This window comes from Ambystoma mexicanum, chromosome 10 (assembly GCF_040938575.1).
Source record: "Ambystoma mexicanum isolate Mex_15411 chromosome 10, UKY_AmexF1_1, whole genome shotgun sequence".
NCBI classification, from domain to species: Eukaryota; Metazoa; Chordata; class Amphibia; order Caudata; family Ambystomatidae; genus Ambystoma; species Ambystoma mexicanum.
The window spans coordinates 890,674,172-890,697,859 of record NC_090932.1 but is presented as its reverse complement, the minus strand read 5'-3'; the positions used below and the strand labels follow the sequence as shown (position 1 = coordinate 890,697,859).

The window sequence follows — 23,688 nt, the reverse complement described above, 5'->3', positions numbered from 1 at the left end:
TTCTTCAAACAGATTTGGCAAAAGTAGGCAAACAATTAATGAGAGACACAAGCCGCTGCAGATCAAATTAGGGCGAGGAGGGCAGGCAAGCAATCATTGTGGGCGCTAGCCACGTTCTACAGACAGATTTATATGGATAGGCAAGCAATCACATGGCAGTCAATCATTAAGAGGCACTAGCACAGTCTTATGGGCAGATAGGACTAGTCAAGATTGCAGGGCAAGTTACTGGCCTTGGCAACAGTCCATTTGTACATTCGCGGGGCACTCGCAGTATGCGGTGGTGTGTCAGAAGTTGTATCGCAGCAGTTAAAGGAGGAGCAGTGGACCGGGCAGTGGCTGGGACCTGGTTGCAGTGCTGCAGAGGTCTTGCTCACAGCAATTGTAGTATTGGTGCAACGTCGGTTTCCAGGGGGCTCAAGTGGCGTGGTGCCTTTGTGCAGGGTGCAATACTCTAGGTAACGGACATCGATCGGGTGAATGTGTGGGGGAGGCTGCAGGGAGCCTAATGTGAGGGTAGGGACGCCGGAGCAAGAGGTGGGAGGCGGACAGGACATGCGGGGAGGTGCTCAGGCTGGCACACAGTGGGTTGCGGGATATAGGGGGAAATGGGCAGGTGTAACGATTAGGAGAACAACAGCCAAGGGGGCGGTGGGGACCTCACCTTGTTCAAGCCGAGGCTGGTACGCAGATAAGAACGGAGCACCCGAGCGCATCCAAGCTCGGTCAGGCTCAGTCAGGTGGAGCCTTTTTCGGTTGCCTTCGTCGGGGGCCGGCTTACGCTGGCCGGTGCTCCCCGATAAGCTATCAGGCCAAGGGCAGCCAATCAGAAGACAGTGGGACTTCAGAGGGTTTTGAATCCAGCCACAGATGCGGCGGTGGCCATCTTGGAAAGGCAAAAAACCTTGTGTTTTTGCAAAAACGAATCTAGGTAAAGTGCACTTCGTTTCCTAGCCCAGGGAGCACAAGGGGCTACGAGTGGGCAGAGAAGCAGCACAATTACACTTCAGGCTGAATCGTCACACAGAGTTGTTTTGTTCTCATCTCAACATGGTTAGAGTTTTGGATAGTGTTACGTGTGTAAATTGTGTATATATTCAAGGTGATTGTTAATGCAGAATAGGTCATCACTGTGAACCGCAATCATAAGGAAGAGAGGTTCTAATGGAGTATAGAAGGTTAACGCAGAGGATATTGTGGTTCAAAAGGCTTAAGAAGTTGGGCGAGATGCATTACAGTGATGACACCCGTGAAAGGAAGGAAGGTACCGCTTTCTCTTCCGCATTGTGTCATGGCTGGCACACGTTGGTGGGGTGCTACTGAGGCAGTAGCGAAGCCGAGACAGATGAGGGACCAGCACTGAATTGGTGGCGTGACGATGTCCCATGGAAGGAGGGAAGGGACTGCTTTCTCCTCAGCACCATCCAGTGGCGGGTGCAGGTTTGTGGGGTTGGTGAGGCAGTAGCGAAGCCAGTGGGTTTGCGCCTCTGCGAACGGTGAAAGCAGCAAGACTAGTGATTGTTGCCAAGCAACAGGATTCTCGGTCCAACGTTCATGTTCACTGTGCGCTCCCTGTATTAAATGATCACAGAGTGTTCAGACTCAGAGAAAGGAACAATTATCCAGCAAAGGATACAAGCACAGTGAAGATAACATACAGATATTTGTGCAAGAGTCAATAGAGTGGGCCCAGAGATATCCCTCAATACAAGTTACAGGCCTTCACTCTAACGTTGGTTTATGGGTTGGTGTTGACCATGGAACATATACTTGAGCCCCCTTTATTTCTGCAAGCACCTGGAGAGCCACCCATAAAGTGGGCGGACTGGAAGGAAGGTTCCCTGTGGTTTATTCATGAGTGTATGAGGGATCTTCCCTGCTGACAGGAAGAATTCCCTCCTATACCAATGTTTGGGACATGAGGGACCAATAATAGATAAAGATCCCCCAGAGCCTACCAATGAGGCAAGAGGGGATCTTGGTACTTTTGAAGTCAGCCTTTTGAAACTCGATAAACACCTTGTTGTCAAGGAGAACAAAAGTCTCAAGATATCACTTTGCCACGAGAGAGCAAATACGGAATGAGACGATTGATATGATATGATATGATATGGTATTTGTAACGCGCCTATACACAGGTGTTTCAAGGCGCGACGAGGCAGGGAGGGGAGGAACAAGGGGAGACAGACAACGATCCTACTAGGCCAGGTGTCATTCAGATCGCGCAAGTGCAGGGGTGGGGGAGGGGGAAAAGTGCAAGGGGAAGGGGAGGGGGGAAGTGCAGTACAAGGTAAGTGGCGTAAAGTAATAATTAAATAGGGCCAGCTGGTGGCAAGTGCAAGGTAAGTGCAGAACAAGTGCTGGGGAAGGGGGGGGCTGTAGGGATACAGAGACAGTCCCGCAGTGCAGAGGGGTTCCAGGGCATCAGTGCAAGTGGAGAGTGGCTGGGCCCAGGGCCGAGGCCGTTTAGAGAGGTCCAGTTGCAGGATCAGTGCAGTTTCAGTGAAGAATATTAGCTGTTCAGCAGAGGAGAGGGAGAGAGAAAGCAGAAGCAAAGAGGAAGGTTTTGAGGTGCTTCCGGAACTGGGGATGGTTCTCCTCGAGTTTCAGGGAGGCAGGAAGGCTGTTCCAGAGGGAGGCCCCTGCCGCGGAGAGAGATCTACCCCCAGCTCGTTGCTTCGAGAAGCGGCTGACCCTGAGGGAGTTGGAGGTGGGGGAGGGGGAAAAGTGCAAGGGGAAGGGGAGGGGGGTAGTGCAGTACAAGGTAAGTGGCGTAAAGTAATAATTAAATAGGGCCAGCTGGTGGCAAGTGCAAGGTAAGTGCAGAACAAGTGCTGGGGAAGGGGGGGGGGGCTGTAGGGATACAGAGACAGTCCCGCAGTGCAGAGGGGTTCCAGGGCATCAGTGCAAGTGGAGAGTGGCTGGGCCCAGGGCCGAGGCCGTTTAGAGAGGTCCAGTTGCAGGATCAGTGTAGTTTCAGTGAAGAATATTAGCTGTTCAGCAGAGGAGAGGGAGCGAGAAAGCAGAAGCAAAGAGGAAGGTTTTGAGGTGCTTCCGGAACCGGAGATGGTTCTCCTCGAGTTTCAGGGAGGCAGGAAGGCTGTTCCAGAGGGAGGCCCCTGCCGCGGAGAGAGATCTACCCCCAGCTCGTTGCTTCGAGAAGCGGCTGACCCTGAGGGAGTTGGAGGCGGATGAGCGAAGGGCTCGGGAAGGAAGATATTTGGGAAGAGAGAGTTGAAGGTATTTAGGACCCAGGCCCCAGAAGGCCTTGTGGACAATGCAGAGGGTTTTGAACTTTATCCTCGCAGCCACTGGGAGCCAGTGTAGAGATTTCAGTCCTGGAGAGATACGATCCCTGGGCTTGAGGCCAAGGACAAGTCTCGCAGTTCTGTTCTGGATGAGTTGCAGAGGGCGGAGAGTGGAGGCAGGCAGATTAAGATAGAGGCTGTTACAGTAATCCAGCTTCGAGAGAACCAGGGCTCGGGAGACAGTGAGCTTCTGGGGGAAGGAGAGGAAGGGAAGAATACCTCTGAGGAGGTGCAGCTGGTAGTGTGACCTCTTGGCGACGTCAGAAATATGAGGAGAGAAGGAGAGTGTGGAGTCGAAGATGACCCCAAGGTTTTTTGCCTTGCAGGTAGGAGCAGGGAGGAGGCCAAGGGAGGCAGGCCAGAGAGCTGCAGGGAAGGAGGGAGTGGGAGTACCGATGAGTAGAATCTCAGTCTTACTGGCATTAAGGCAGAGGTCATTGGCGGCACACCATTCTTGGATAGCAGACAGACAGTCAGAGATGAGGGAAGGAGAGGGTAGCCTGAAAATGAGCTGGGTATCGTCCGCATAGCACTGGAAATTAGGGCAGAGAGCGGCGATGCGGTGGGCAAGGAGTGCCAGATACTGGTTGAACAGCCAGGGAGAGAGATTAGATCCCTGGGGGACACCACAGGTGGAGAAAAAGATGTCGGAGAGGAAGGACCCCAGTTGGACCTGGGAGGGTCGATTTGAAAGGAAAGAGGTCAGCCACGCCAGAGCCTGACCAGTGATACCCAGGTTTTCCCGGAGACGGTTGAGCAGGATGGCATGGTTGACAGTGTCAAAGGCAGAGGAGAGATCGAGCAGAATGAGAACACACGGAGTGTTGGAGTCGAGGTTCAAGAGCAGGTCTTCACGGATGTTCAGGAGAGCAGTTTCCGTGCTTCTGGCAGCTCTGAAGCCAGATTGATGGTCATGAAGACTACCAACAGATTCAGCATGGAGGTTAAGCTGGGAGGATTGTGTTACTGCTCTGCGAGGATTGACAATAAAGTGTGGCTTTGAACATTGCAGGGAAGAGCACCCGAGAGACCAGCTAATGATCAAATGCTGCAACCAAAAGATTAGATAAGCGTTGTGGAGAGAGGGAGACATAACATTGGAGAGCAATACAAGTAGCACAAATAGTACAACATACCAAATCATGCATTGAAGCACTGGGCGGGGTGGTAGGCAAAGCGCCAACTGACAATCTCAACATGGTTGAGAAGTCAGAAGCAGCCAATGAGAAAGTTGGAAGGGAGTTTAATAAGCAAGCACCTAAAAGAAAGGTGGAGCCAAAGCTCAGGCAAGATTCAAGATACAATGGGGCTAAAAAGTGCTACCGATGTGGAAGTTTGGATCACTTGGCCAGGCATAAAGATTGCTTTGCCATACACTTTGCGTGCAGAGAAGGTGGCCGGAAAGGGCACATTGCCAGGTGTTGTAGGCAGTGGTCTAGATATAATAAGTCAGTGCAAGAAGTCACGTCTTTATTGAATCGCATAAGACTGGCCAGGTGTGAAGAAGAGTAGGATAATTGTGTGGTGAACGCGGCCAATGCCTGTCTAAGGCGATCAAAGCCATGATTCTATATAAGTGTGAATGGAGTTGGGATCAATATGTTGAAAGACAGTGGAGCAGACTACACACTTATGAGTGTAGATGTATGGAACAAAAGATGATTTGTTGTATTTTGCAGGAGGCCACAGTGTCGGCACATGCCTATGGGGAGTCACCCAAAGAATACTGGGAGAATATATGGCTCAACTTCAATTAAGATACCTAGAAGCAATAGGTCTGGTGCAAGTCACCAAGTAGGGTGGTGATTTGCTGTCCTGGGATGCCTAGACCAATCTGGGGATAGAATTGGACCCAGATGAACCTGACCAGGTCTTGACACTGATGATTGAGAGTGTGGGCAATAGAGGTAATGAATGGGAAGTTCAAATGTGGTATCCAGATGTATTTAAGAATAAGACGGTTGCCTCAAGATGTTTGTGCGGCACGTACCATTTCCTTAGCTTTACGGTCAGTTGAAAGTGAATTGAAACGATTGGAAGAGGAGGGTATTATAGAAGAGACGGAAGCAAGTTAATGGATAAGCCCCATAGTGGTGGTACACATAATTAGCGACGTGGTGACGCTGTGTGATTCCGAACAGGTTTACATTGCCCAAGATTAATGAATGAATCACTGAGGTGTCCGGGGCAAAGATGTTTTCCTTCGTTGATCTTAAATCGGCATATCACCAGGTTAGATTGCATGACGGTTCGAGTGATTTAACCAGATTTGTCACACAATTTGGTCTATACAGATGCAGAAGTATGCCATTTGGGTTAATTGCGGCATCAAGCGTGTTCCAGAGAGTGATGGACGAATTGATAGGCAGAATGAAACATGATATATTGGTGTGGTGAAAGGACCAAAGTGAGCATGATGGGGTCGCTTGAAGGAAGTGCTGAGAATATTGTGTGAGGCAGGTTTTACCATTTCCTTGGAAAAGTGTACATTTTGGAAGGAAACTGGAATACTTGTAGCATGAGTTGTCAATATAAGGCGTGAGAACAAAGCATCATGCCATTGAGGCAGTAGTAAAAATTAAGGCTACAGGAAATAAGTGAGAGGTTGCGTCCTTTCTGAGATTTATTGAGTATTATGGGAATTTCATGAAGAATTTAGCGCACAAGACAGAGAATATGAGGAGTTTGACTAAACTGCATTTGTACTTGTAAACGGATGCTGGCGAAAAGGGGGTTGGGTGTGTGTTGATGCAAACCAATGATTCAGAAATGTGAATGGTGGCTTTTGAATATTGCACACTAAAGGATGCAGAAAGGAGGTAGCCTTAGTGTGTGTATAGGCAGTTGAAAAGTTGAAACACTACGTATGGGCTAGGCCCTTTACAAAAGTGACAGATCACAAGCCGTTGGTGTTGATATTTTGCAAAAAGGGTGTTAATGGGATATGTAGGAGGATAGTTCAGTGTATAACTGCAATGCAAGGACTGAATTTCGAAATGGAGTACATAAAAGGTGATCAAAGAAGATGATGACACAAACAAAAAGGACTGTGAAGCTAGTGAGGGCAAGGTTTTCGTTAATTCCAAATTGATTAATGAGAAGGCGTGGTTGAACAGTTGCGAGGCAGATGAGAACTATAAAAAAAAAGAGTGGTGGAATTTGTATGTAATGTATGGCTCACAGAAGAGATAAGCGAAGAACTGAGAGGGTATTGAAGAGTGAAGGAATGGAAGGGAACTTGGTCAGTGGCCATCGAGTAGAAGTGCTGGAGGGTATGAGAGAGGTGGTCTTGGAGATTAAGCATGAAGGGCATTTTGGTGTTTGTAAAACAAAGGTTTTGATTACGGAAGATTACTGGGGGACTGGATGCAGATATCGAGAAAAAACTGGGTGAGTGTGAAAGTTGTAGAGTTAGCAAAAACATTTTGCAGATTAAGAAACCTCCTATGAGAGAGGTTGCGGTGCCAGACACAGTATGGGATGTAGTTGAAATAGAAATAGATATATCAGGGCCGTGAAATGTGAGAAGAGTGCAAAAGAGTGGTATAGTTGTTGAGTGTGATGTGTTGTCAAAATGGCTAGATAATCGTGTAATGAGAGATATCAGTACAAGGAAGATTGTGCATTTCCTGGAGACTGTATTTTGGAGGTAAGGATTTCCAAAGAACTTGATTTCGGATAATGTCCCACAATTTGTATCTAGAGAATTTGAAGAGTTTTGAAAGAGAATTTGATATGACCTATGATGACCTTATTGCATTATCTCAAGGGTAATGTAGTGGTTGAACGATTTAATCAGACTTTAATGGATGCAGTTAGGATGGTTACTGCCACGGGAGGTGAACAAGGGCGGTGAATGAGAGGGGTTTCCAATATAGGATGGCTCTGCATGACACAATACGAATATCTCCGTTTGAAAGTTTGAGACAATGGAAGCCTAACATACGTTTGTGTCCAGGATGGCTGAAGAGAGCAGGTGTGGTTGAAGTTGATGAAGATGAGATGAGGGATAGGATGAGGAGGAGAGGCCTGCAATCAAAGACGAGATATGGAAATTTAAATTGTGTCAGTGACAGGTGCTTTCCCTGGGGACCATGTTGAGAATAAAAGTGGGGAGAAAGGTGTCTAAGTATTCGAGAGAGATGGTGGAGGAAGAGGATCTGGGAAATTATGTGACATTGGAAAATGGGGAAGATACCAAGAGCGGTGTGTGTAATGAGAAGTGCAAGTGAGTGTGAGTGTAAGTAAGTTAGTTCTGTGATGCTATAAAGGGAAAGAGGTGTGTTACATGTGTAAATTGTGTATGGAGCTGTCCAAGCATGTCTGAGGAACTCCCTCTCTGTCTAGGGTGCACAGTAGAATGTTGGTATGTCCTTGAGTTCCATGCAGCAGCCCAGGGTGGCCCATCTCTAGTGGCTTTAACACCAGGCGTGTATTCTCAGCGCTAGATATGAAACACTGATGACATGATTCTCTACATCAACGCAGCTTACCTTAGGATCATATATGTCACAAGAAACAGATTCTCCAGAGTCATCGGGCGTTGAGTACTTGCTGCCCACGCAAAATCCAACGTGCTGCGAAGATACCACAAATACGTTATTATACTTAGAAATGCAGCCTACAGATCCAATTGCATACATTGACAAAATACATTTTATTTCATTTTTTTAAACGCTTGTGGGATGCCAGCCACTGAATACAGTGAGAGCTGTCTATGCATGCTAATGACTCCAGGTTTTGCCTAAATCTTCATGTGGTGCCACTACATGAAATGGTACTCAGCGGATATATAGTGCATAGCAGTTATGCAAACAGCCTTTCATTTTGTCTTTGTTTCCGAATGGAACTCTTCAGAGCCAGCTGAGACATCTGGCTAGTTTCTTAGAGTTGCCTGTGCATATCCAGACCTTTGCTAAACAAAATGTATGTTAAGGAACAATAGGTACTAAATAATTATCTTGATTTAAAGGGTCTGCCCTTTTACCTTTCCTTATAGGCTTTAAGTCTGGATGGAGAAAGGTTTACCTCTCTGCTAGATCTGTTGGAGGTACACATTAGAGCAGGAGTCTGCAAGCTGTGGCTCTCCAAATATTTTGGACTACAAATCCCATGATACCTCACCGTTGTCTATGCTTCCCTGGGCTGATGGAAGTTGTAGTTTAAAACACAAGTAGAGCCAAAGGTGAGAGATCCCTGTATTATAGGGAACCTGGTACCAATCAGTTGCTCCATAATGCAGCAAGCATCTACTGGAGCCTCCAGTTCTTACATTTCTGCATTGGTTGTATTGCGCAAGTTATTTCCAACTGTCTGGACTTACTCTCATCCTATTCTAACCCACTGCCTCCCATCATAACTGCTGCTTCTTCCAACATACTTATTTTAGGGTAGGCATTTTTTCCAGACAGAGAAAAAGGTAATTTTCAGTAAGGAAATGCGAGAAAATTCAGACGATGAAAGTACTCAAAACAAAAGCAGTTCAACAGAAGGGGCCTCATTACGACCCTGGCGCTAATGGGTTAACGGCGCCGTAAAAGGCTGCGGCGCCGTTAACCCATTAGTGCCCGATTACGAGGTCCCTTTGCGGGACCCGACCTTAACGGCTGGTCTACACCAGCTGTTAAAGTAGGGACCCGCAAAGGGACCTTGGAGCTAAGTAATTAGCAATTTGCGGTACAGTACTTAGCGCCTTCCCCATTCCCATTGAGCCCTATGGGGCAAAAATGGGAATGGGGAAGGGCCATGGAGGAAGGGGCAATTACCGCCCCGCCAACCTTGTAATGGGGTGGTAATTCCCCCTTTCTCCATGGCGGAGTCGGTAAATTACCGGCATGGACCATGGTGCTATAAGCACCATGGTTTTCCGCCTGGGTCGTAATGAGGGCCAATGTACTTATTAATTTATGTATTTTATTTATTTATATACAGGAGGAACAATGCTTTTTGATCACAAAAGAACCTACAATATATAAGAAATCCGATTTGATGGGAAGCAGTGAGCTTCTTACAATGGGGCGAGTTTGAGGGACATTCTGACCAGGATGTGAAACAGTCACTGGGGACAATACATAAGTGGACATACATAGATTAAGGACAACCAACATTGGACATTGTTAAGTGCAGGTAGGTGGTACGGCCAGCTGTGCCATGGTTGGTGAAGTGCCAGAGAGAAGGCAGAGGAAATGAGGGACAGAGACAGGTTAGAGGCGAGGGGAAAATGTAAGCTAGCATGCAGATTAGAGGTAAGTAAAGAGGGTAACTCAGAGGTAAGGAGGTAGGCTTTTAGTTTGGTTTTGAACAAATCCGTGTGGGCTGGTTCTCGTATGTCCGGAGGAGAGTATTCCATTCAACTGGAGCAAGAAGAGAGAAAGAGTGGAAGCAGGAGGGAGCACAAGGAGGACGAGGAGCCACATGGGTAGTCGAGGAGGCAGGGCAGAGATTACGAGAAGGCTTGTAGAGACAGATAGAGGAAGATAGATACAGTGGTGCCTTACCGTGGATACATTTGTGAACCAGGAGAAGACATTTAAATCTGGCTCAGTTTTGCATAGTCAGCCATCCAGCCTGGTGATGGTACGAGGAAGTAGATGTAAAGTGGGGGAGTTCAAATAGAGTCCTGGTAGTGAAGTTAACGATCTTGTTGAGAGGGCAGAAAGCATAGTTGGGGAGACCAAAGAGGATGCTGGTACAGTAGTCCAGTGTAGAGAAGACAAGCGTGGTTAAGAGATGCTTGGCAGTGTTGAAAGAAAGGAGGTGCCCGATTTTCCTAATATTTAGGAGGTTGAGGCGAACAGCTGTTCCAGTTTTGGAGATGAAAGTAGAGAAGGTGTGAGAAAGTCAATAGGTGATGCTGAGGCTTCTAGCTGAAGAAGAGTAGGGGAGAGTGGCAGGTGAGAACTGGATTGGCAGAGGAAGAGATAAGAGAGAGCTTTTGGCAGGGAAGTAGAGCACATCTGTTTTGGTAGAGTTTAACATCAGAGAGTGCAAGGCCATATTAAATGGCAATAAAACTGCTTTTTTTGGAGATTTCAGGAAGAGAGAAGAAGATTTGGGTGCCATCAGTGAAGAGTTGCTACGAGAACCCAAAGGAGGAGATTAGTGCCCCAAGAGCAGAGGTGTAGAGTCTAAAGAGGAGCAGAACCAAGACATAGCCATGCCAAACACCAACAGTTATACGAGTGAGTTGAGAGGTGTTGTTGCTCCAGGAGACAGTGAATTGGTGAGGTGCAAGGTAGGATTCAATCCAGGCAAGGGCTTGATCGTGAATCCCAAGAAGAAATTGAGCATTAAGGATATCAAAGTGATCAACACTGTCAAAGGCAGCAGACAGGTCAAGGAGAATTAGGATAGAGGATAGGTTGGAGTGCTTTGCAGAGGCAATGAAGTTGAAGACATTCATGAGAGCAGTTTCCATGGAGTGACAGGAACGGAAACCTGCTTGTAGGGGACTCAAAGGTTGTGGATGTCTTAGAAATGTGTAAGATGGTTGAACACAACCCTTTTGAGCACTTTATAGTAGTGTGAAAGAAGAGACACAGGGTGAAAGTTAGCCGGTAGGTTCTGGTCAGCCCCTTGATTTTGAAACAGAGGGAAAGCAAGCAGATTCGAAGGACAGGTTGAAGAGTTCTGTGACGAGAGAGGCCACTAAAGGGGCAATAGATTTGACTAGGTGAGGAGCAAGAGGGTCTGATGGGGTACAAGAGGGGTTTGCCTTGATCAGTAGTGATAGCACTTTGTCAGTATTGGTGTGACAAAAGTGGGAGACAGAGGATGATGGAAGAGTAGGAGGGAGTGTGAGGAAGGTCAGAAGAGAGTGTCTAATTTTGGAAATAATTGCAGCAAAGTATTCAGTTCGATCATTAGCTGTGAGAGTAGAGTTGATAGGTATAGACTTAGGAGGAGTAAGTTTAGGGTGCCCTGTAGCCCGCGAGGATGATTGGAGTGAGAATCAATGAGGGTTAGATAGAATTCCCTTTTTCACTCTATTAAGAGTGGACTTGAGAGAAATAAGGGCAGGGAGGTAGAGTTGCAGGTCCTTATGCGAGTGGGTATGCCTTAATTTGCCCAGCAGTCAGCACACGTCTGTGCAGAGAGAGTTTATGAATGGGGTGACCCATGGCTGAAGATGCTGAGACATAGGGGTGAAAGTAAGCAGTGGGAAGTGAGAGGGGAATGAGTCATTTAGTAGGATTGGAAGCTGGAGAAGGTAAGTTTAGTGGAAGAGGCATCATGTGTGAAGGAGGGTATACAGTCTGTATAACGAAAAATAAATAACAAATGGAATTTATAACAAAAAATAAATTACGAAAATGTATGTGGGGTGGGGTAAAGGGTTAAATGTTGTGGTGAAGCGGTTGTGGTGGGTTTTTAGTTTGGGGAAACAGGGACTTCGGGGGGGGACCCTCAAAAACAATGTCGTTATTTTTGTTTTCGTTATATATTCATTTGTTATTAATTAATTAATTATTAAGAAATGCAGTGAAAACAAAAGTATTGTTGCCAGGTTTTGTTTTCACTGCTTTTCCTTTTTTGTTGGTTGCGTGCGTAAAAACCCATTCACTTCATTACCTAAATGGTGCTACAAAAGTATGCAATGGTGCAGAGTGATAATGTGTCCAGGGAAGTCAATAGGGAGGGAAATGTTCAATTAGTATTCGAACAAGAGTACTGAGGAATCCTGGACGAATTATAAGAGTAACATCTTTCAAGTGGGAAGGTCCATGTCAAATCAGTCTACAAATGTGTGTTTTGGGCGGGACCTTGATGTTAACACAATGTTAAGTGCCTCTTGAACTCAACACTAATTCTTGGATGACTTATATGTAATCTTCATTACACCTAGTCACTCTCTTCCTCGTCACTGTCCAGACATGTGAAATCAGTCCGCCTGCACCCAGACATTCTACGAAAGATTTTCCTCCAAAATGTAAAAAATAAGGACCCCCCTCGATATGGTTACAATCACAACATCTCTTGCTCTTCCCAGCCCTGACACGATAAGTGCACCAAATACTGGTGAGGTCATGCCATACTCCCCAAAAAGGAGGACAGGCCTGATTCTGCTGAGTCTTTATTCAATACAACAGAGAAGATGATAAAACAGGCTGGTTGAGCGTAAAACTGCACAGGAAAACTCCACATCCCCTCAGCCTGCTAGGTGGCTGCAGCAATGATGCATGAACCCCAGAGTGGCCTAACCGGCAGCTCTGCAAATGCCCAGCCGGACGCCCCTTTTGTTCCTACTCAAGAGGTGTCATACCTCTGGTGGATATGCCTAGAATGCGCTCTGGTGTGAGTGGGGGAAGTCCTCCAGACAAGAAGACAATTAAATTGTGTCTTTCAGCAATCGACAGATGAAGACTGAGAAAGCCTTGTAACCATTTCTTGCCCATCCAAAATTGACAAATTGGCAGTTGGAGTTTCAGAAAGTAGACATGCGATCAAGATACATCAATAGGAAAAATGGGACATATAAGGAGGCCAGAAGCTCACTCTCTTCTTGAGTGAGGGCTTCTGGAAGGGCCGGAAGAACAATGTCCTGGGACATATTTATTTATTTATTTGCATTTGTAAAGCTTTCAACTGCCCTTAGGCATCATGGCGCTGTTAAGAAGGCTTACTTTAGTTACATAAGTGCTTATGAGATAGGTATACATGTAGCCTGACCCCTTCTTGCAGGGCAACGGCACAAACAATGCATAGAGTCAAATCTGGTGCCATAAAATAAGAAGGCCAGCCTTATCTTGAAAGGTGGCATCAGTTAATGCAAGAGTCAGTATAGGTGGCACAGACAACAGTCTACCCATGTTGAGGGCGGCGGCTCCAGTCAAGTGTAAAGTCAAAATCGGTGGCATAAAACATGGCCAGCCTTATCTTGAAAGGTGGCATCAGATAATGCAAGAGTCAGTATGGGTGGCAGAGACAAAAGCCAGACCCTATGTTGGGGGCGGCGGAATTTCCAGTGCAAAATGTAAGATTCGGTGGCATAGACATTGTGGCCGGCCCTATCTTGAGGGTGGCGGCAGCAAGTAATGCATGTGTCAGAATAGTTGGCACAGGTAGGCAGCCGATCCCTATGTGGAAGGCAGAGGCACATACTATGCATAGAAGGTCAGAACCAGTAGCAAATGTGTGGTGGCAAAACCATTAATGCAGCCAACTGGCTACCAAGGGGGTGGGAGACATCATACAACAAGCAGGCGATCAGGGGGGAGGTGTGAGACACACGCACTACATACAGGCTACCAAGGGGTGGGGGGAGACACACACACACACTGCCTACAGGCGACCAAGAGGGTGGGGGGAGACACACACACTCCATACAGACTACCAAGGGGGTGGGGGGGAGACACACACACTCCATACACGCAAACGAGGGGGTAGGGGGAGACACACGCATTACATACACACGACCAAGGGGGTGGGGGGAGACACACTCATTGCAGGCACGTGACCGAGGGGGTGGGGGAGACACACGCATTACATACATACAACCAAGGGGGTGGGGGGGAGACACAAATATTACATACATGCGACCGAGGGGGTAGGAGGAGACACACACATTACATGCACATGACCAAGGGGGTGGGGGGGGAGATGCACGCACTACCTACAGGCGATCAAGGAGGGTGGGGGGAGGCACATGCATCACATACACGTGACCAAGGGGGTAAGGGGAGAAACACGCATTACATACACACGACCCCAAGGAGGTGGGGGGGGAAGACACTCATTACAGACACACGACCGAGGGATGAGGGAGACACACACATTGCATACACACAACCAAGGGGGTGGGGGGAGACACACACATTACATACACACGACCAAGGGGGTGGGGAGGAGACACACGTGCTACGTACCGGCGATCAAAGGATTGGGGGAGACATTCGTACTACCTAGAGGCGACCAAGGGGTGGGGATGTCATGCAACAGGCAGGCTATGATGTGGGCGGACATAGGATGGGAGGGGGGCTTACACTACTACATCATGAAACAGGGCCTTTCTGAGGCAAGAGCCCTGACATACAATGGAGATATAGCAGAATGAGCATTGTATAGATTACACACAGTGAGGCAATAGTGGTCAGTGATAAAGTTTCAGGGGCAGGGTGTGAGTAACCAGGTTACGGATGGCTGGCTGCTTGTGTGAGACAGAGTGGAGAAAGAGAAGTAACGTTTTAGAGTACCTGTGGCAGGGTAGCAGAAATAGGACCATGGTTGTATGGATCGGACCGGCATCCCGGTACAGGCCCGGAGTCGCCTCCTGGCTCCAACTGCACCGCCGATTTGCTGCATCAAGCAGCCAATTGGAATGCTCCTTTCCCCAATATGCAACTTCAGGCAGAGAGAGAGGGTCAGGCATGACGAGAAACGCTGTTGGACATGTTGCTGTTGCTTCATGACTACTGCAATTGATGCAGTCTCGGTATGGGTGTCCATGTATTGTGGACACCACCTTAGGGTGAAAGGAAGGGTTACAATGAAGCATGATTGCCTTAGTTGTGGTAACTAGGTCGGAGGAAGTAAATAGCAAGGCTCCTAGGTGACCAAACTGTCTAGCCAATGTGATGGCTACCAGGAATATGCATTTTAGGTTAGGTACCAAAGGCACCCAATGGCAAGGGCTCAAAAGCGGAACTCTAGAGTGCCCTAAGAACTTGAGTAAGGTCCTAAGGCTGAATCCGATTCTTTAGCCTTGGGAAAGAAATGGTAAAGCTCTTAAGAAAACCAACAATGGTGTTGTCTACCAGGGCAAGAGGAAAGTTCTAAGGGCTGCTCATTGAACTCAAAGGGCGGAGTCAGCCAGACCCATGTAGAAACCCTCCTGAAGGAATTGGGCAATAGCGGGAGACCTGCATCTCAAAGGAAGGAAGTCATTATGCCGATGCCACGTCACAAAAGACAGCCGATGGCATGCATAAGCATAAACTGTAAATGGGCACTTAGAACCTTGCATTGTTACAGAGAGAGCCCCAGAGAGACCTCGTCAGAGAGGCTCTTCCCCCTCAATAGCCAGACCGTACAATTCCATCCGTTTGAGCAGGTCGTAGAAGACCTGGTGAATGAAGGTCATGGATCTGAGGAGAAGAAAAGGGGAAGATGAGAAGACGGGGATAGCTGCAGGAGCAGAGGGAACATGATCCTTTGGTTCAATAAGGTGTGATTAAGATGATCTTGGATTCGCTGCCCGTTATTCAACTGCGCACCCTCGGAGGGTAGGAATAGAGGAAAGATATAAGACCTAAGATGTGAAGAGCATTACATTGCGCCTCCCCCCGCTCCCTCATGCTCCCTCCTCCAGAAACCTCGAGCAGAAGCAAGGACATTTGGCGTTGTTTGCTGACGCAAACAGGTCCAGAAATAGAATTCCAAACTGCTCTGTGGTCCTCTGGTAGGCAGCCAGACAGATGGTCAGGCCCTGAGTGGTAGGAAACACTCTGTTGAGAGAGTCCACCAGGATGTTGTCAGCTCCCCTGATGTGTGAGGATTCCAGGAAAAGAAGGGTATGCTCTGCTCAGGCCCCTGTGGAGGAAGCAATCTTTGTCAGTTGACTGGATGCCATGCCACCATGGCGATTGACGTATGATTCTACACTGGTGTTGTCCGTTAGGATCCAAACTGGGCTCTTCCTGATGTTGGTGGAGAAGGCAAGCAGGGCCCTCCTGATTGCTTCTGGTGCTAGTGTCGGTGGAAATCAGACAAGGAGGGTTGAGGGGAAAGCCCTTAAAGAGACTGCTCTGGTTTGTCCACCAATCAGGGTTGTTTCTTATAGTTTCTCATTTGATGTTGCAGTGCTACCTGGAGCTTGGAGTCCCCCAATAAGGGTGTCCAGTGTTGCTGTAGGCGGAATCGCATGAGGCTTACGTGAAGATGTACCTGACGTACCCAGGAGTTGACTGAATTTGTCATCAGACCCTGAATTCTCAACCATCTCTGGGCTGAAGCACTCTCAAAGCAACATAGGCTCCTCACTTCCTGAATGACGCAGTTGCTTCTGGCCCGGTGAAGGTGAAACTGGCTCAGAATGGTTGGGAAGGGAGCCCTGATAAAACAGGGTCCCTAAGATTTGTGTGATGTAGATCAGAAACTTACGAGAGGTTAAGCATTTGAGAGTCTTGCACACCACAACATTGACACTTTGCGGAGAAGGGTACAGAATCAGGAGATTGTCTAGGTATAGGACAATGGTGACCCCTTGTTCATAGAGTCTCCCCATCAGTGGAGCCAGTATTTTAATAAAAACCCCAGGGGTGGATCTTAGGCGGATGTGGAGGATGGCAAGTTAGAAGTGTTGGCCCCCTACGGTGAGTCTCAAATATTGGTGATTGTCTGGTCTGATGGGGATTTAGAGGCAAGTGTTGCTCAGATTTAGGAAAGCAAGCCAATCCCTTCCATCTTGAAGGTGATGTGCATAACAAACTTTTTTGACCCTCCTTTTGGTCGATGACTAATCTGTAAGGACCTGGTGGCCAGGAGAATGGTGGAGTCTATGCCATTTCCGGTGTCCCCCAGATGGACCTTGCCCTCTTCTGAAGTGGTGCAACCATCTATTGCATGGCTTTCCTCCTCAGGGGATTCTTTGGCCAGGGAGTGCTTGTGATACCAGAGCTGTTGGGAGAGGAGAAAATTGGATGGCAGAGCCCTTCTTTTTGTATTACAGGTTCCAGATGTATGATGTAGAATAGCACCATTGGGCCAAAAACTCTTTCCTACTGTCTCCCGCCAGGCCCAAGATGCACGACCTGGTCCAATCAGGATTGCAATGTCTTGGGTGACTGAGCAGACCTGCTCTTTTGTGGAAGGTCCTTTGCCATGCATTGGAATCAAGGATGGGTTGTGGATGCTGGTGGGTGAGACCTGGTGGTACCAAAGCCAGAAGTGCTGTTATCTAATGGGTTGGGCACTTGCTTTCTTCTGGAGGGTTCCTGAATACGGTTCAACAACAGGTCTATCCCTTCATTTTTAGTTAACAGGGGATGTGTGTTGAACAGGGATAAATAGCTTGGAGAAATAAGAGAAGTGTGCCAATCACGGGGACTGGAGGAAACGCATATAGAAGTGGAAATACCCAGTCCACCACGAACACAACCCCTAGAGCTCCTCTTGGGGGAAATTCCCTTGAGCAGTACAGTTTGCACTTCCGGTTGGCTCCAGTCACGAACAGATCTACTTGAGGGGTTCCCCAAAGGGTGGAGATCTCCTGAAGGACTTCCTGAGGTAGTTCCCGTTCGTGAGAAACTGTGCTCTGCCTGCTCAGAGCGTCTGTCACTGTGTTCTGCTCTGCGGCTAGGTGAATTGCCGACAGAGAGATTCCTTCTTGAATTGGCCAGACCCAGAGCTGCATTGCCTCTCTGCACAGTGGAAGTGATCCCACGCCTCCTCTTTTGTTGAGGTAGTACATGGCCACTGTGTTGTCTGTCATTATCAGGACATTCTTTCCCCGTACAGAGGGCAGAAAAGCCTTCAGCGCTAGTTTGATTGCTCTCAGCTCCAAAAGGTTGATGTGTAGTTTGGACTCCAATGGAGACCAACAAACGCTGATTGTCAGATCGTTGGTGTGGGCTCCCCACCCGTGAGTGAGGCGTCCGTCACTACCGTTATCTCCGGCCATGGTTGCCATAAAGATTCTCCCTTGAGGATATTTTGTTTGCAAGCCCACCATAGAAGATCTTGAGTCACTCTGGCCGGGACTTGCAGAAGATCTGACATCTCCCCCGAAAACTGGCACCATTGAGTCCTGAGGGCCCATTGAAGGGATCTCATCCTCAATCTGGCCTCTGGCACCAGAAGGATGCAGGAGGCCGGCAGAAATTGGGCATTCTGAAATTTTGTCACCATCTGCAGAATGTGGTGAGCTCTTTCCTTGGGAGGCCAGGCTTTCCCTGAGGCAGTATCCAGGACTGCTCTGATGAATTGGAGTCTTTGGCGTGGTATAATTTGTGACTTCTTGTAATTGAGGGAGAAGCCCAGCCTGTGCAGGAAGTGGCAGGTCACAGCCAGATGTTCCTGGGCTCGTCTGGGTGAACTTGCCCTGATTAGCCAATCGTCCAGGTAGGGGTAGACGTGAATCCCCCCTCTCCTGAGACTCGCTGCCACTACAGCCATCAGCTTGGTGAAAACCCTCGGGGAAGAGGTCAGCCCAAAAGGCAGAACCCGAAACTGATAGTAAGAACTGCCCACTGGGAACCTTACGTACCTTCAGTGCTCGAGATGGATTGGCACATGAAAGTAAGCATCCTGAAGGTCCAATGAAACCAGCCAGTCCTGAATCTGAAGAGCCTGAAGGATCTGAGAAAGGGTGACCATCTTGAACTTGTCCTTCCTGAGGAATTTGTTCAAATTTCTTAAGTCCAAGATGGGTCACAATACTCCGTCCTTTTTGGGGATGAGAAAATAAGGAGAATACCAACTCTTGTTCCTTTCCGCTACAGGTACATGTTCTATTGCACCTTTCTCTAGCAGGGTTGAAATCTCCTTCAGAAGGAGCAGGTCTGGAATTTTGACAGAGTTGGCTCCCGGTGGATAATCTTGAGGTCTTTGATGAAAAGGAAGGCAGTAAGCATGGGTCACTATCTCTAGCACCCAGTCATCTGACGTAATGCCGCGCCATTCATTCAGATGCTAAGTGATCCTGCCTCCCACCAGGGTTTTGTGGGTGAAGACCTCAAAGTGGCTTTGCAGCGGTGTCACGATCCCTGCTTCCAAGGGGTCAGGACTTGCCCCACGACCTTGGAAGCAGGCCCATGACTCTGATCCCAGGAACCAGCCAGTCCCTATAGGGACGCTCTGGACCTTGTCCTGGCGCCAGTGGCGCCAGGCTCATGATGGTGACTGGTCCCGGCACAGGAAGCGCCGGGCTCATATTGGATAAGAGTGCTTGGTGGACCTACCTGTAGCAGACCATGCTGCTTACTTACCAGCTAACTGGTCTCCTGATCCTTCTCTGCCTGGAACTACTTTTTCTGTCTGGGTGGAGCAGGAGCCACTCCCTGGAAGCAGAACACAGGAACTCTTTTTGAAATCTGGAACTCTTTTCTTACCTGGGTGGGGCCGTGGAAGGAGACGCCTAAGCAGTACAGAAGGCTATTTAAACCACACCCGATTGGTTTCACGTGCTTCGCGTTATTCTGCATCTGCAGCAGGACGCTCACCGTGTCAGCTCCAGGAAATCTCCAGCTCCAGATCCTGTGAACACGAAATAACCTGCTGGAATCCAATCTACAGTCTTCTTCAGTCTCTTGCAGCTCCTGCAAAACAAAGGCACAGTTTAGGTTAAAGTAAAGGCAGTGAATCTACTTACCTAATCCAACGGCAGCATCCAAGGCGCCTTTTTCTGCCTTTCTCTTCCGGCATCCGACATCTGCAAAGAGAGAGGACATCGGTTAGTAATATTCAACTACAAGTTCTGCTTACCTGTGTTACGCTCGCTTTCAATCTGTTCGCGCTGCACCTCAGCACCTGCAAAGACAAAAGAGACATTACGGAGCATTCTCCAACACTAGTGCAGTCTTTCTACTTACGTGCCATTAGAAGGATAATCTTCATCGTCACAGCCTCTGAAAAGGGGAAAGACAATAGACTTTACAGACTTAAGACTTTTGAAAGAGAAGAAAGCAAAGCAAAAGGAACTTTAATACTTACAAGACACGCTCGTGCATTAACGGCGTCTTCGCTCTCAGCAAATCCTCTGCTATCAAGAGGCAGAGCTCGCATCCAGTGAAGCAACTGGATCCAGCGCCCCTGCATAAGACGCAGGATGGAGAGCCCGGCATTTACCTATATAAGGTAAGCGCAATATCAAACCAGTTCCACAGGGAAAGAAAGGGCGAGAGGGGCTAGGAACTTTCCGAACCTTCCAAACACTAATACCTTGGTTTACCCTTGCAGACATCTCTCTCTTCAGCTTAAACTGTCGGTGGGAAGGGGGCCCAGTCCGGGAGCAAAACGAACCCTGCGCCTCACACTGAAGACAGTATCCTCGCCAGATCAAGACCCGCGCCTCCGGGGGAACCAGGTGAGCGTTACAAGCGGCAGCAGCAGTGGCTGATGAGGTAGTAGCCGATGCTGGGGCTGATCTAGCACCTTTCCCCTTTCCACCACAAAGGGGTTTTCTCCGTTGGCCTCTTTGACTAGCCTGTCCCTTCCCTCTTCCAAAAGAGGAGTAGAAACAAAAGGGATGACTCCTCCAGGAAGATGACCCTGCGTAGGAGTGTTGTTGAGGCTATCTTATTGCGGCGCTGAGTGATTTTGCTGCGCTTTCGAGGTCTGCAGCTTCTCCAAGCTCTCATCCACCTTGCTGCCGAACAGCCTCATGCCGTCAAAGGGCATATTGAGTAACCTGGATTGCACGTCAGGTGCAAAGCCAGATTTCTTCAGCCATGAAAATCTGCGTAGGACTGTGCTAGATGCCATGGACCTGCTTACACTCTCAGCAGTGCCCAGCCCTGACTGGAGGCATTCCTCCATAGCCTCTTTTCCATCTTTGACTCGCCAGGAAACCATCCCATTCCTCACCCTCCGGGATGTGTTCAGCCGCTGATCTCATACAGTCCCACAGGGTGTATGTAAATCTTGCCAAAGTGCAAGTTACATGAGTCGATTTAAGGGCCATGCTGCCTGAAGAAAAGACTTTCCGGGCCCAAGCATCAACTTTTTTATCATCCCTGTCTGGTAGTATTGAAGGGTAAGCCGATTGCCTAGTGGAAGTTGCAGCTTGAACCACTAAACCTTCTGGTGAGGGATGTTTAGATAGGTATTCAGGATCTGATGAAGATGACCTATACTTTCCCACACATTTTTTATTTACTGCAGAAACCGAATCAGGAGTATTCCAAGTTGCCATCACCCTCTTTTATAGTGCCTTATGGAAAGGGAGGACAGGGTCTTTTGGGGGTCCCTCATTCAGTATGTCAGTCATATCATCCTGGTCAAAACTTGGGGAAGCTGCTTTCCAACCGATGAAATCAATTACCCTTCCCATGAGGTTCCTATAACCAGGATCTGCATGATGTCCAGGGTCTGGCTTCCCAAATTCCACTTCAGGGGAAGTGTCTAGGCCACTGGCATTTTGAAGACAATCACAAAGATCTGTCATCTTGGTACTCTGGTCTACTAACTCTTCAGGAACCTCCCTGGCTCCAAACAAACCCCAGCCGAGGTAACATCCTCTTCAGAGGATTGCTCTTCAGAAGTAGATGACATGGACCTGAAGAATTCCTGCCTGGGTTGAGGATAGAAAACTTTTTCTGGTAAAGGGGGTGGCATCGAACTAGGCTTGGACAATGGCGTTGACTTAGGCATCAGTATTAAAGAATGCCTCTATAAAAGCGTCAAAGGTGTCGATGGTATGGACGCTGGCTTGATGTTTTCGAAGGAGGCTTCGATGTTGTCGAAGAGGCTTTGACACTCTTGAATGTGTCGACGCCATTTTCAGTGGCGGCTTCAACGCAATCATCGTGGACTCTGTTGAGTCGAGTTTTGACTTCGACTCCACTATCACTAATTTATGCACCAGTGGTTTTGCCTTCACACAAGGTGTCGGAGAACTTTCCCCTGATGACACCCTCAACTCTTTGTCGGCTCTTGCGTGCCTAGTCTTTGATCTCCCTCTGTCACTTTTGGGGTAGGCAGGGGCATGATCTCCACGCGGCTTCTTCGAGGGGGTCTGGGCTGCTTTCTCAAAGATTTTAAGCATCGAAGCACTAAAGGTCTCCGATTTTTCAGGGGAATCGTGATTGGACGGATAAGTCACTCTTCTTTCAGACGAAGTGGAAGAGGAGGAAGAAGATCTGAGATGCCGCTTCATCGACCTCTTGGACAAAGACAAGGAGGATTTCCTCGAGCGACTCTTGGACCTCGACCTCCTCGACCCATGTCGAGATTTGCGACTCAACTCTCCTGGATCTTTTTGTCTTTTCGAAGACCTATAAGATTCCTCCCCCACCGCCAGCTTACCTTTCCGTTCCTTAAGAGCCTTATTAGACATGTTCTGACAGGAACCACATTCGTCAACCCGATGGTCTGGCCTGAGACACCAAAGGCAATTTGGATGGGGGTCGGTAATTGACATTTTCCTCCCACACTTCAGACATTTTTGAAACCGTTCTTGGGTGTGGTCGGAGTAGATGACAAGGACATTGTTGAGAAAAAACCTGATGCGCCGTTCTGTGACACGAAGCAGTGCTTGGAAAAACAGAACTGAAGTAACGGGCGCAGCTCGAGACCTTTATACAGCAGATTACGTTGATGCTCGACGGTGACCCATGAGATACTACGACTCTGCAGCCTCGAACACAGCGCCCTCTGGTGGAAATCTTTTTTCCGAAGCAGCAGAGCTGGGAGACACTATCAGGCCGATTCATGGAATCAACGTGCGCCGAAAAAATGGTGCACGCGTGCGAAAACGTGCGATTCGCAGTGAAATAGCGAAAATCGCAGTGCAAGTGCGATTATCGCAGTGCAAGTGCGATTATCGCACAGAAAACATCGCACATCTATTCATGGAAGTCCGTGCACGCGCAAAATGTGGGATGTGCGCAGAAAAAGAACGCGGCGCACGCTGGCGCACGCTGGCGCACAGGTCATCGAACGCCGTGCGATAAGGCCACAGCGAATTTGCACATAGCGCGGCGCACAAAACAAAAGTAGGCGTAACACGGGGCGTTACATGCAGAATGGGGAACAACTCGTGAAAATGTGGGCGTCACGGGGGAAGGACAGGAGGCAAGTGCGCAGAATGCCCACACGCTCGCCTACAACACGTATTCATGGAATCGAATAGGGAAAAACAGCGCATGGCCAAAGACGCGCACAGGCCCATACATGTCCGCCACACGAAAGCAGGCGGTAGCGTCCCTGCGCAGGAAAAAAATGTGCGCCAAAGTTCTACACGCGCGAGAAGTACCACACACGATCGGGCCTGGGGGAGCGTGTGCGTGTATTTCAGGGGTGCGCGAGAAGTCCCACACGCGATTGGCCTGGGTGCGTGTATTTCAGGGGCTCGTGGGTGTTATCACACGCGATTGTCCTGTGCGCGTGTATATCAGGGGTGCGCGAGAAGTTCCACACGCCATCAGGCCTGGGGGAGCGTGTGCGTGTGTTTCAGGGGTGCGCAAGAAGTTTCACACGCGATTGGCCTGGGTGCGTGTATTTCAGGGGCTCGCAGGTGTTCACACATGCGATTGTCCTGGGCGCGTGTATTTCAGGGGTGCGCGAGAAGTTCCACACGCGATCGGGCCTGGGGGAGCGTGTGCGTGTATTTCAGGGGTGCGCGAGAAGTTTCACACGCGATTGGCCTGGGTGCGTGTATTTCAGGGGCTCGCAGTTGTTCACACACGCGATTGTCCTGGGCGCGTGTATTTCAGGGGTGCGCGAG

The 23,688-nt window shown here is 48.6% G+C and overlaps 1 protein-coding gene across 1 annotated transcript in view; it reads right to left on the bottom strand.

The window, feature by feature from the left end:
- Positions 1-23,688, bottom strand: part of LOC138491840 (fetuin-B-like) — an 89,381-nt gene that overhangs the window by 10,803 nt on the left and 54,890 nt on the right. The window contains exon 6 of the mRNA XM_069618630.1: positions 7,802-7,885. Within this exon, the coding sequence (XP_069474731.1) occupies positions 7,802-7,885 (84 nt within the window). The remainder of the gene's footprint in view (positions 1-7,801; positions 7,886-23,688) is intronic.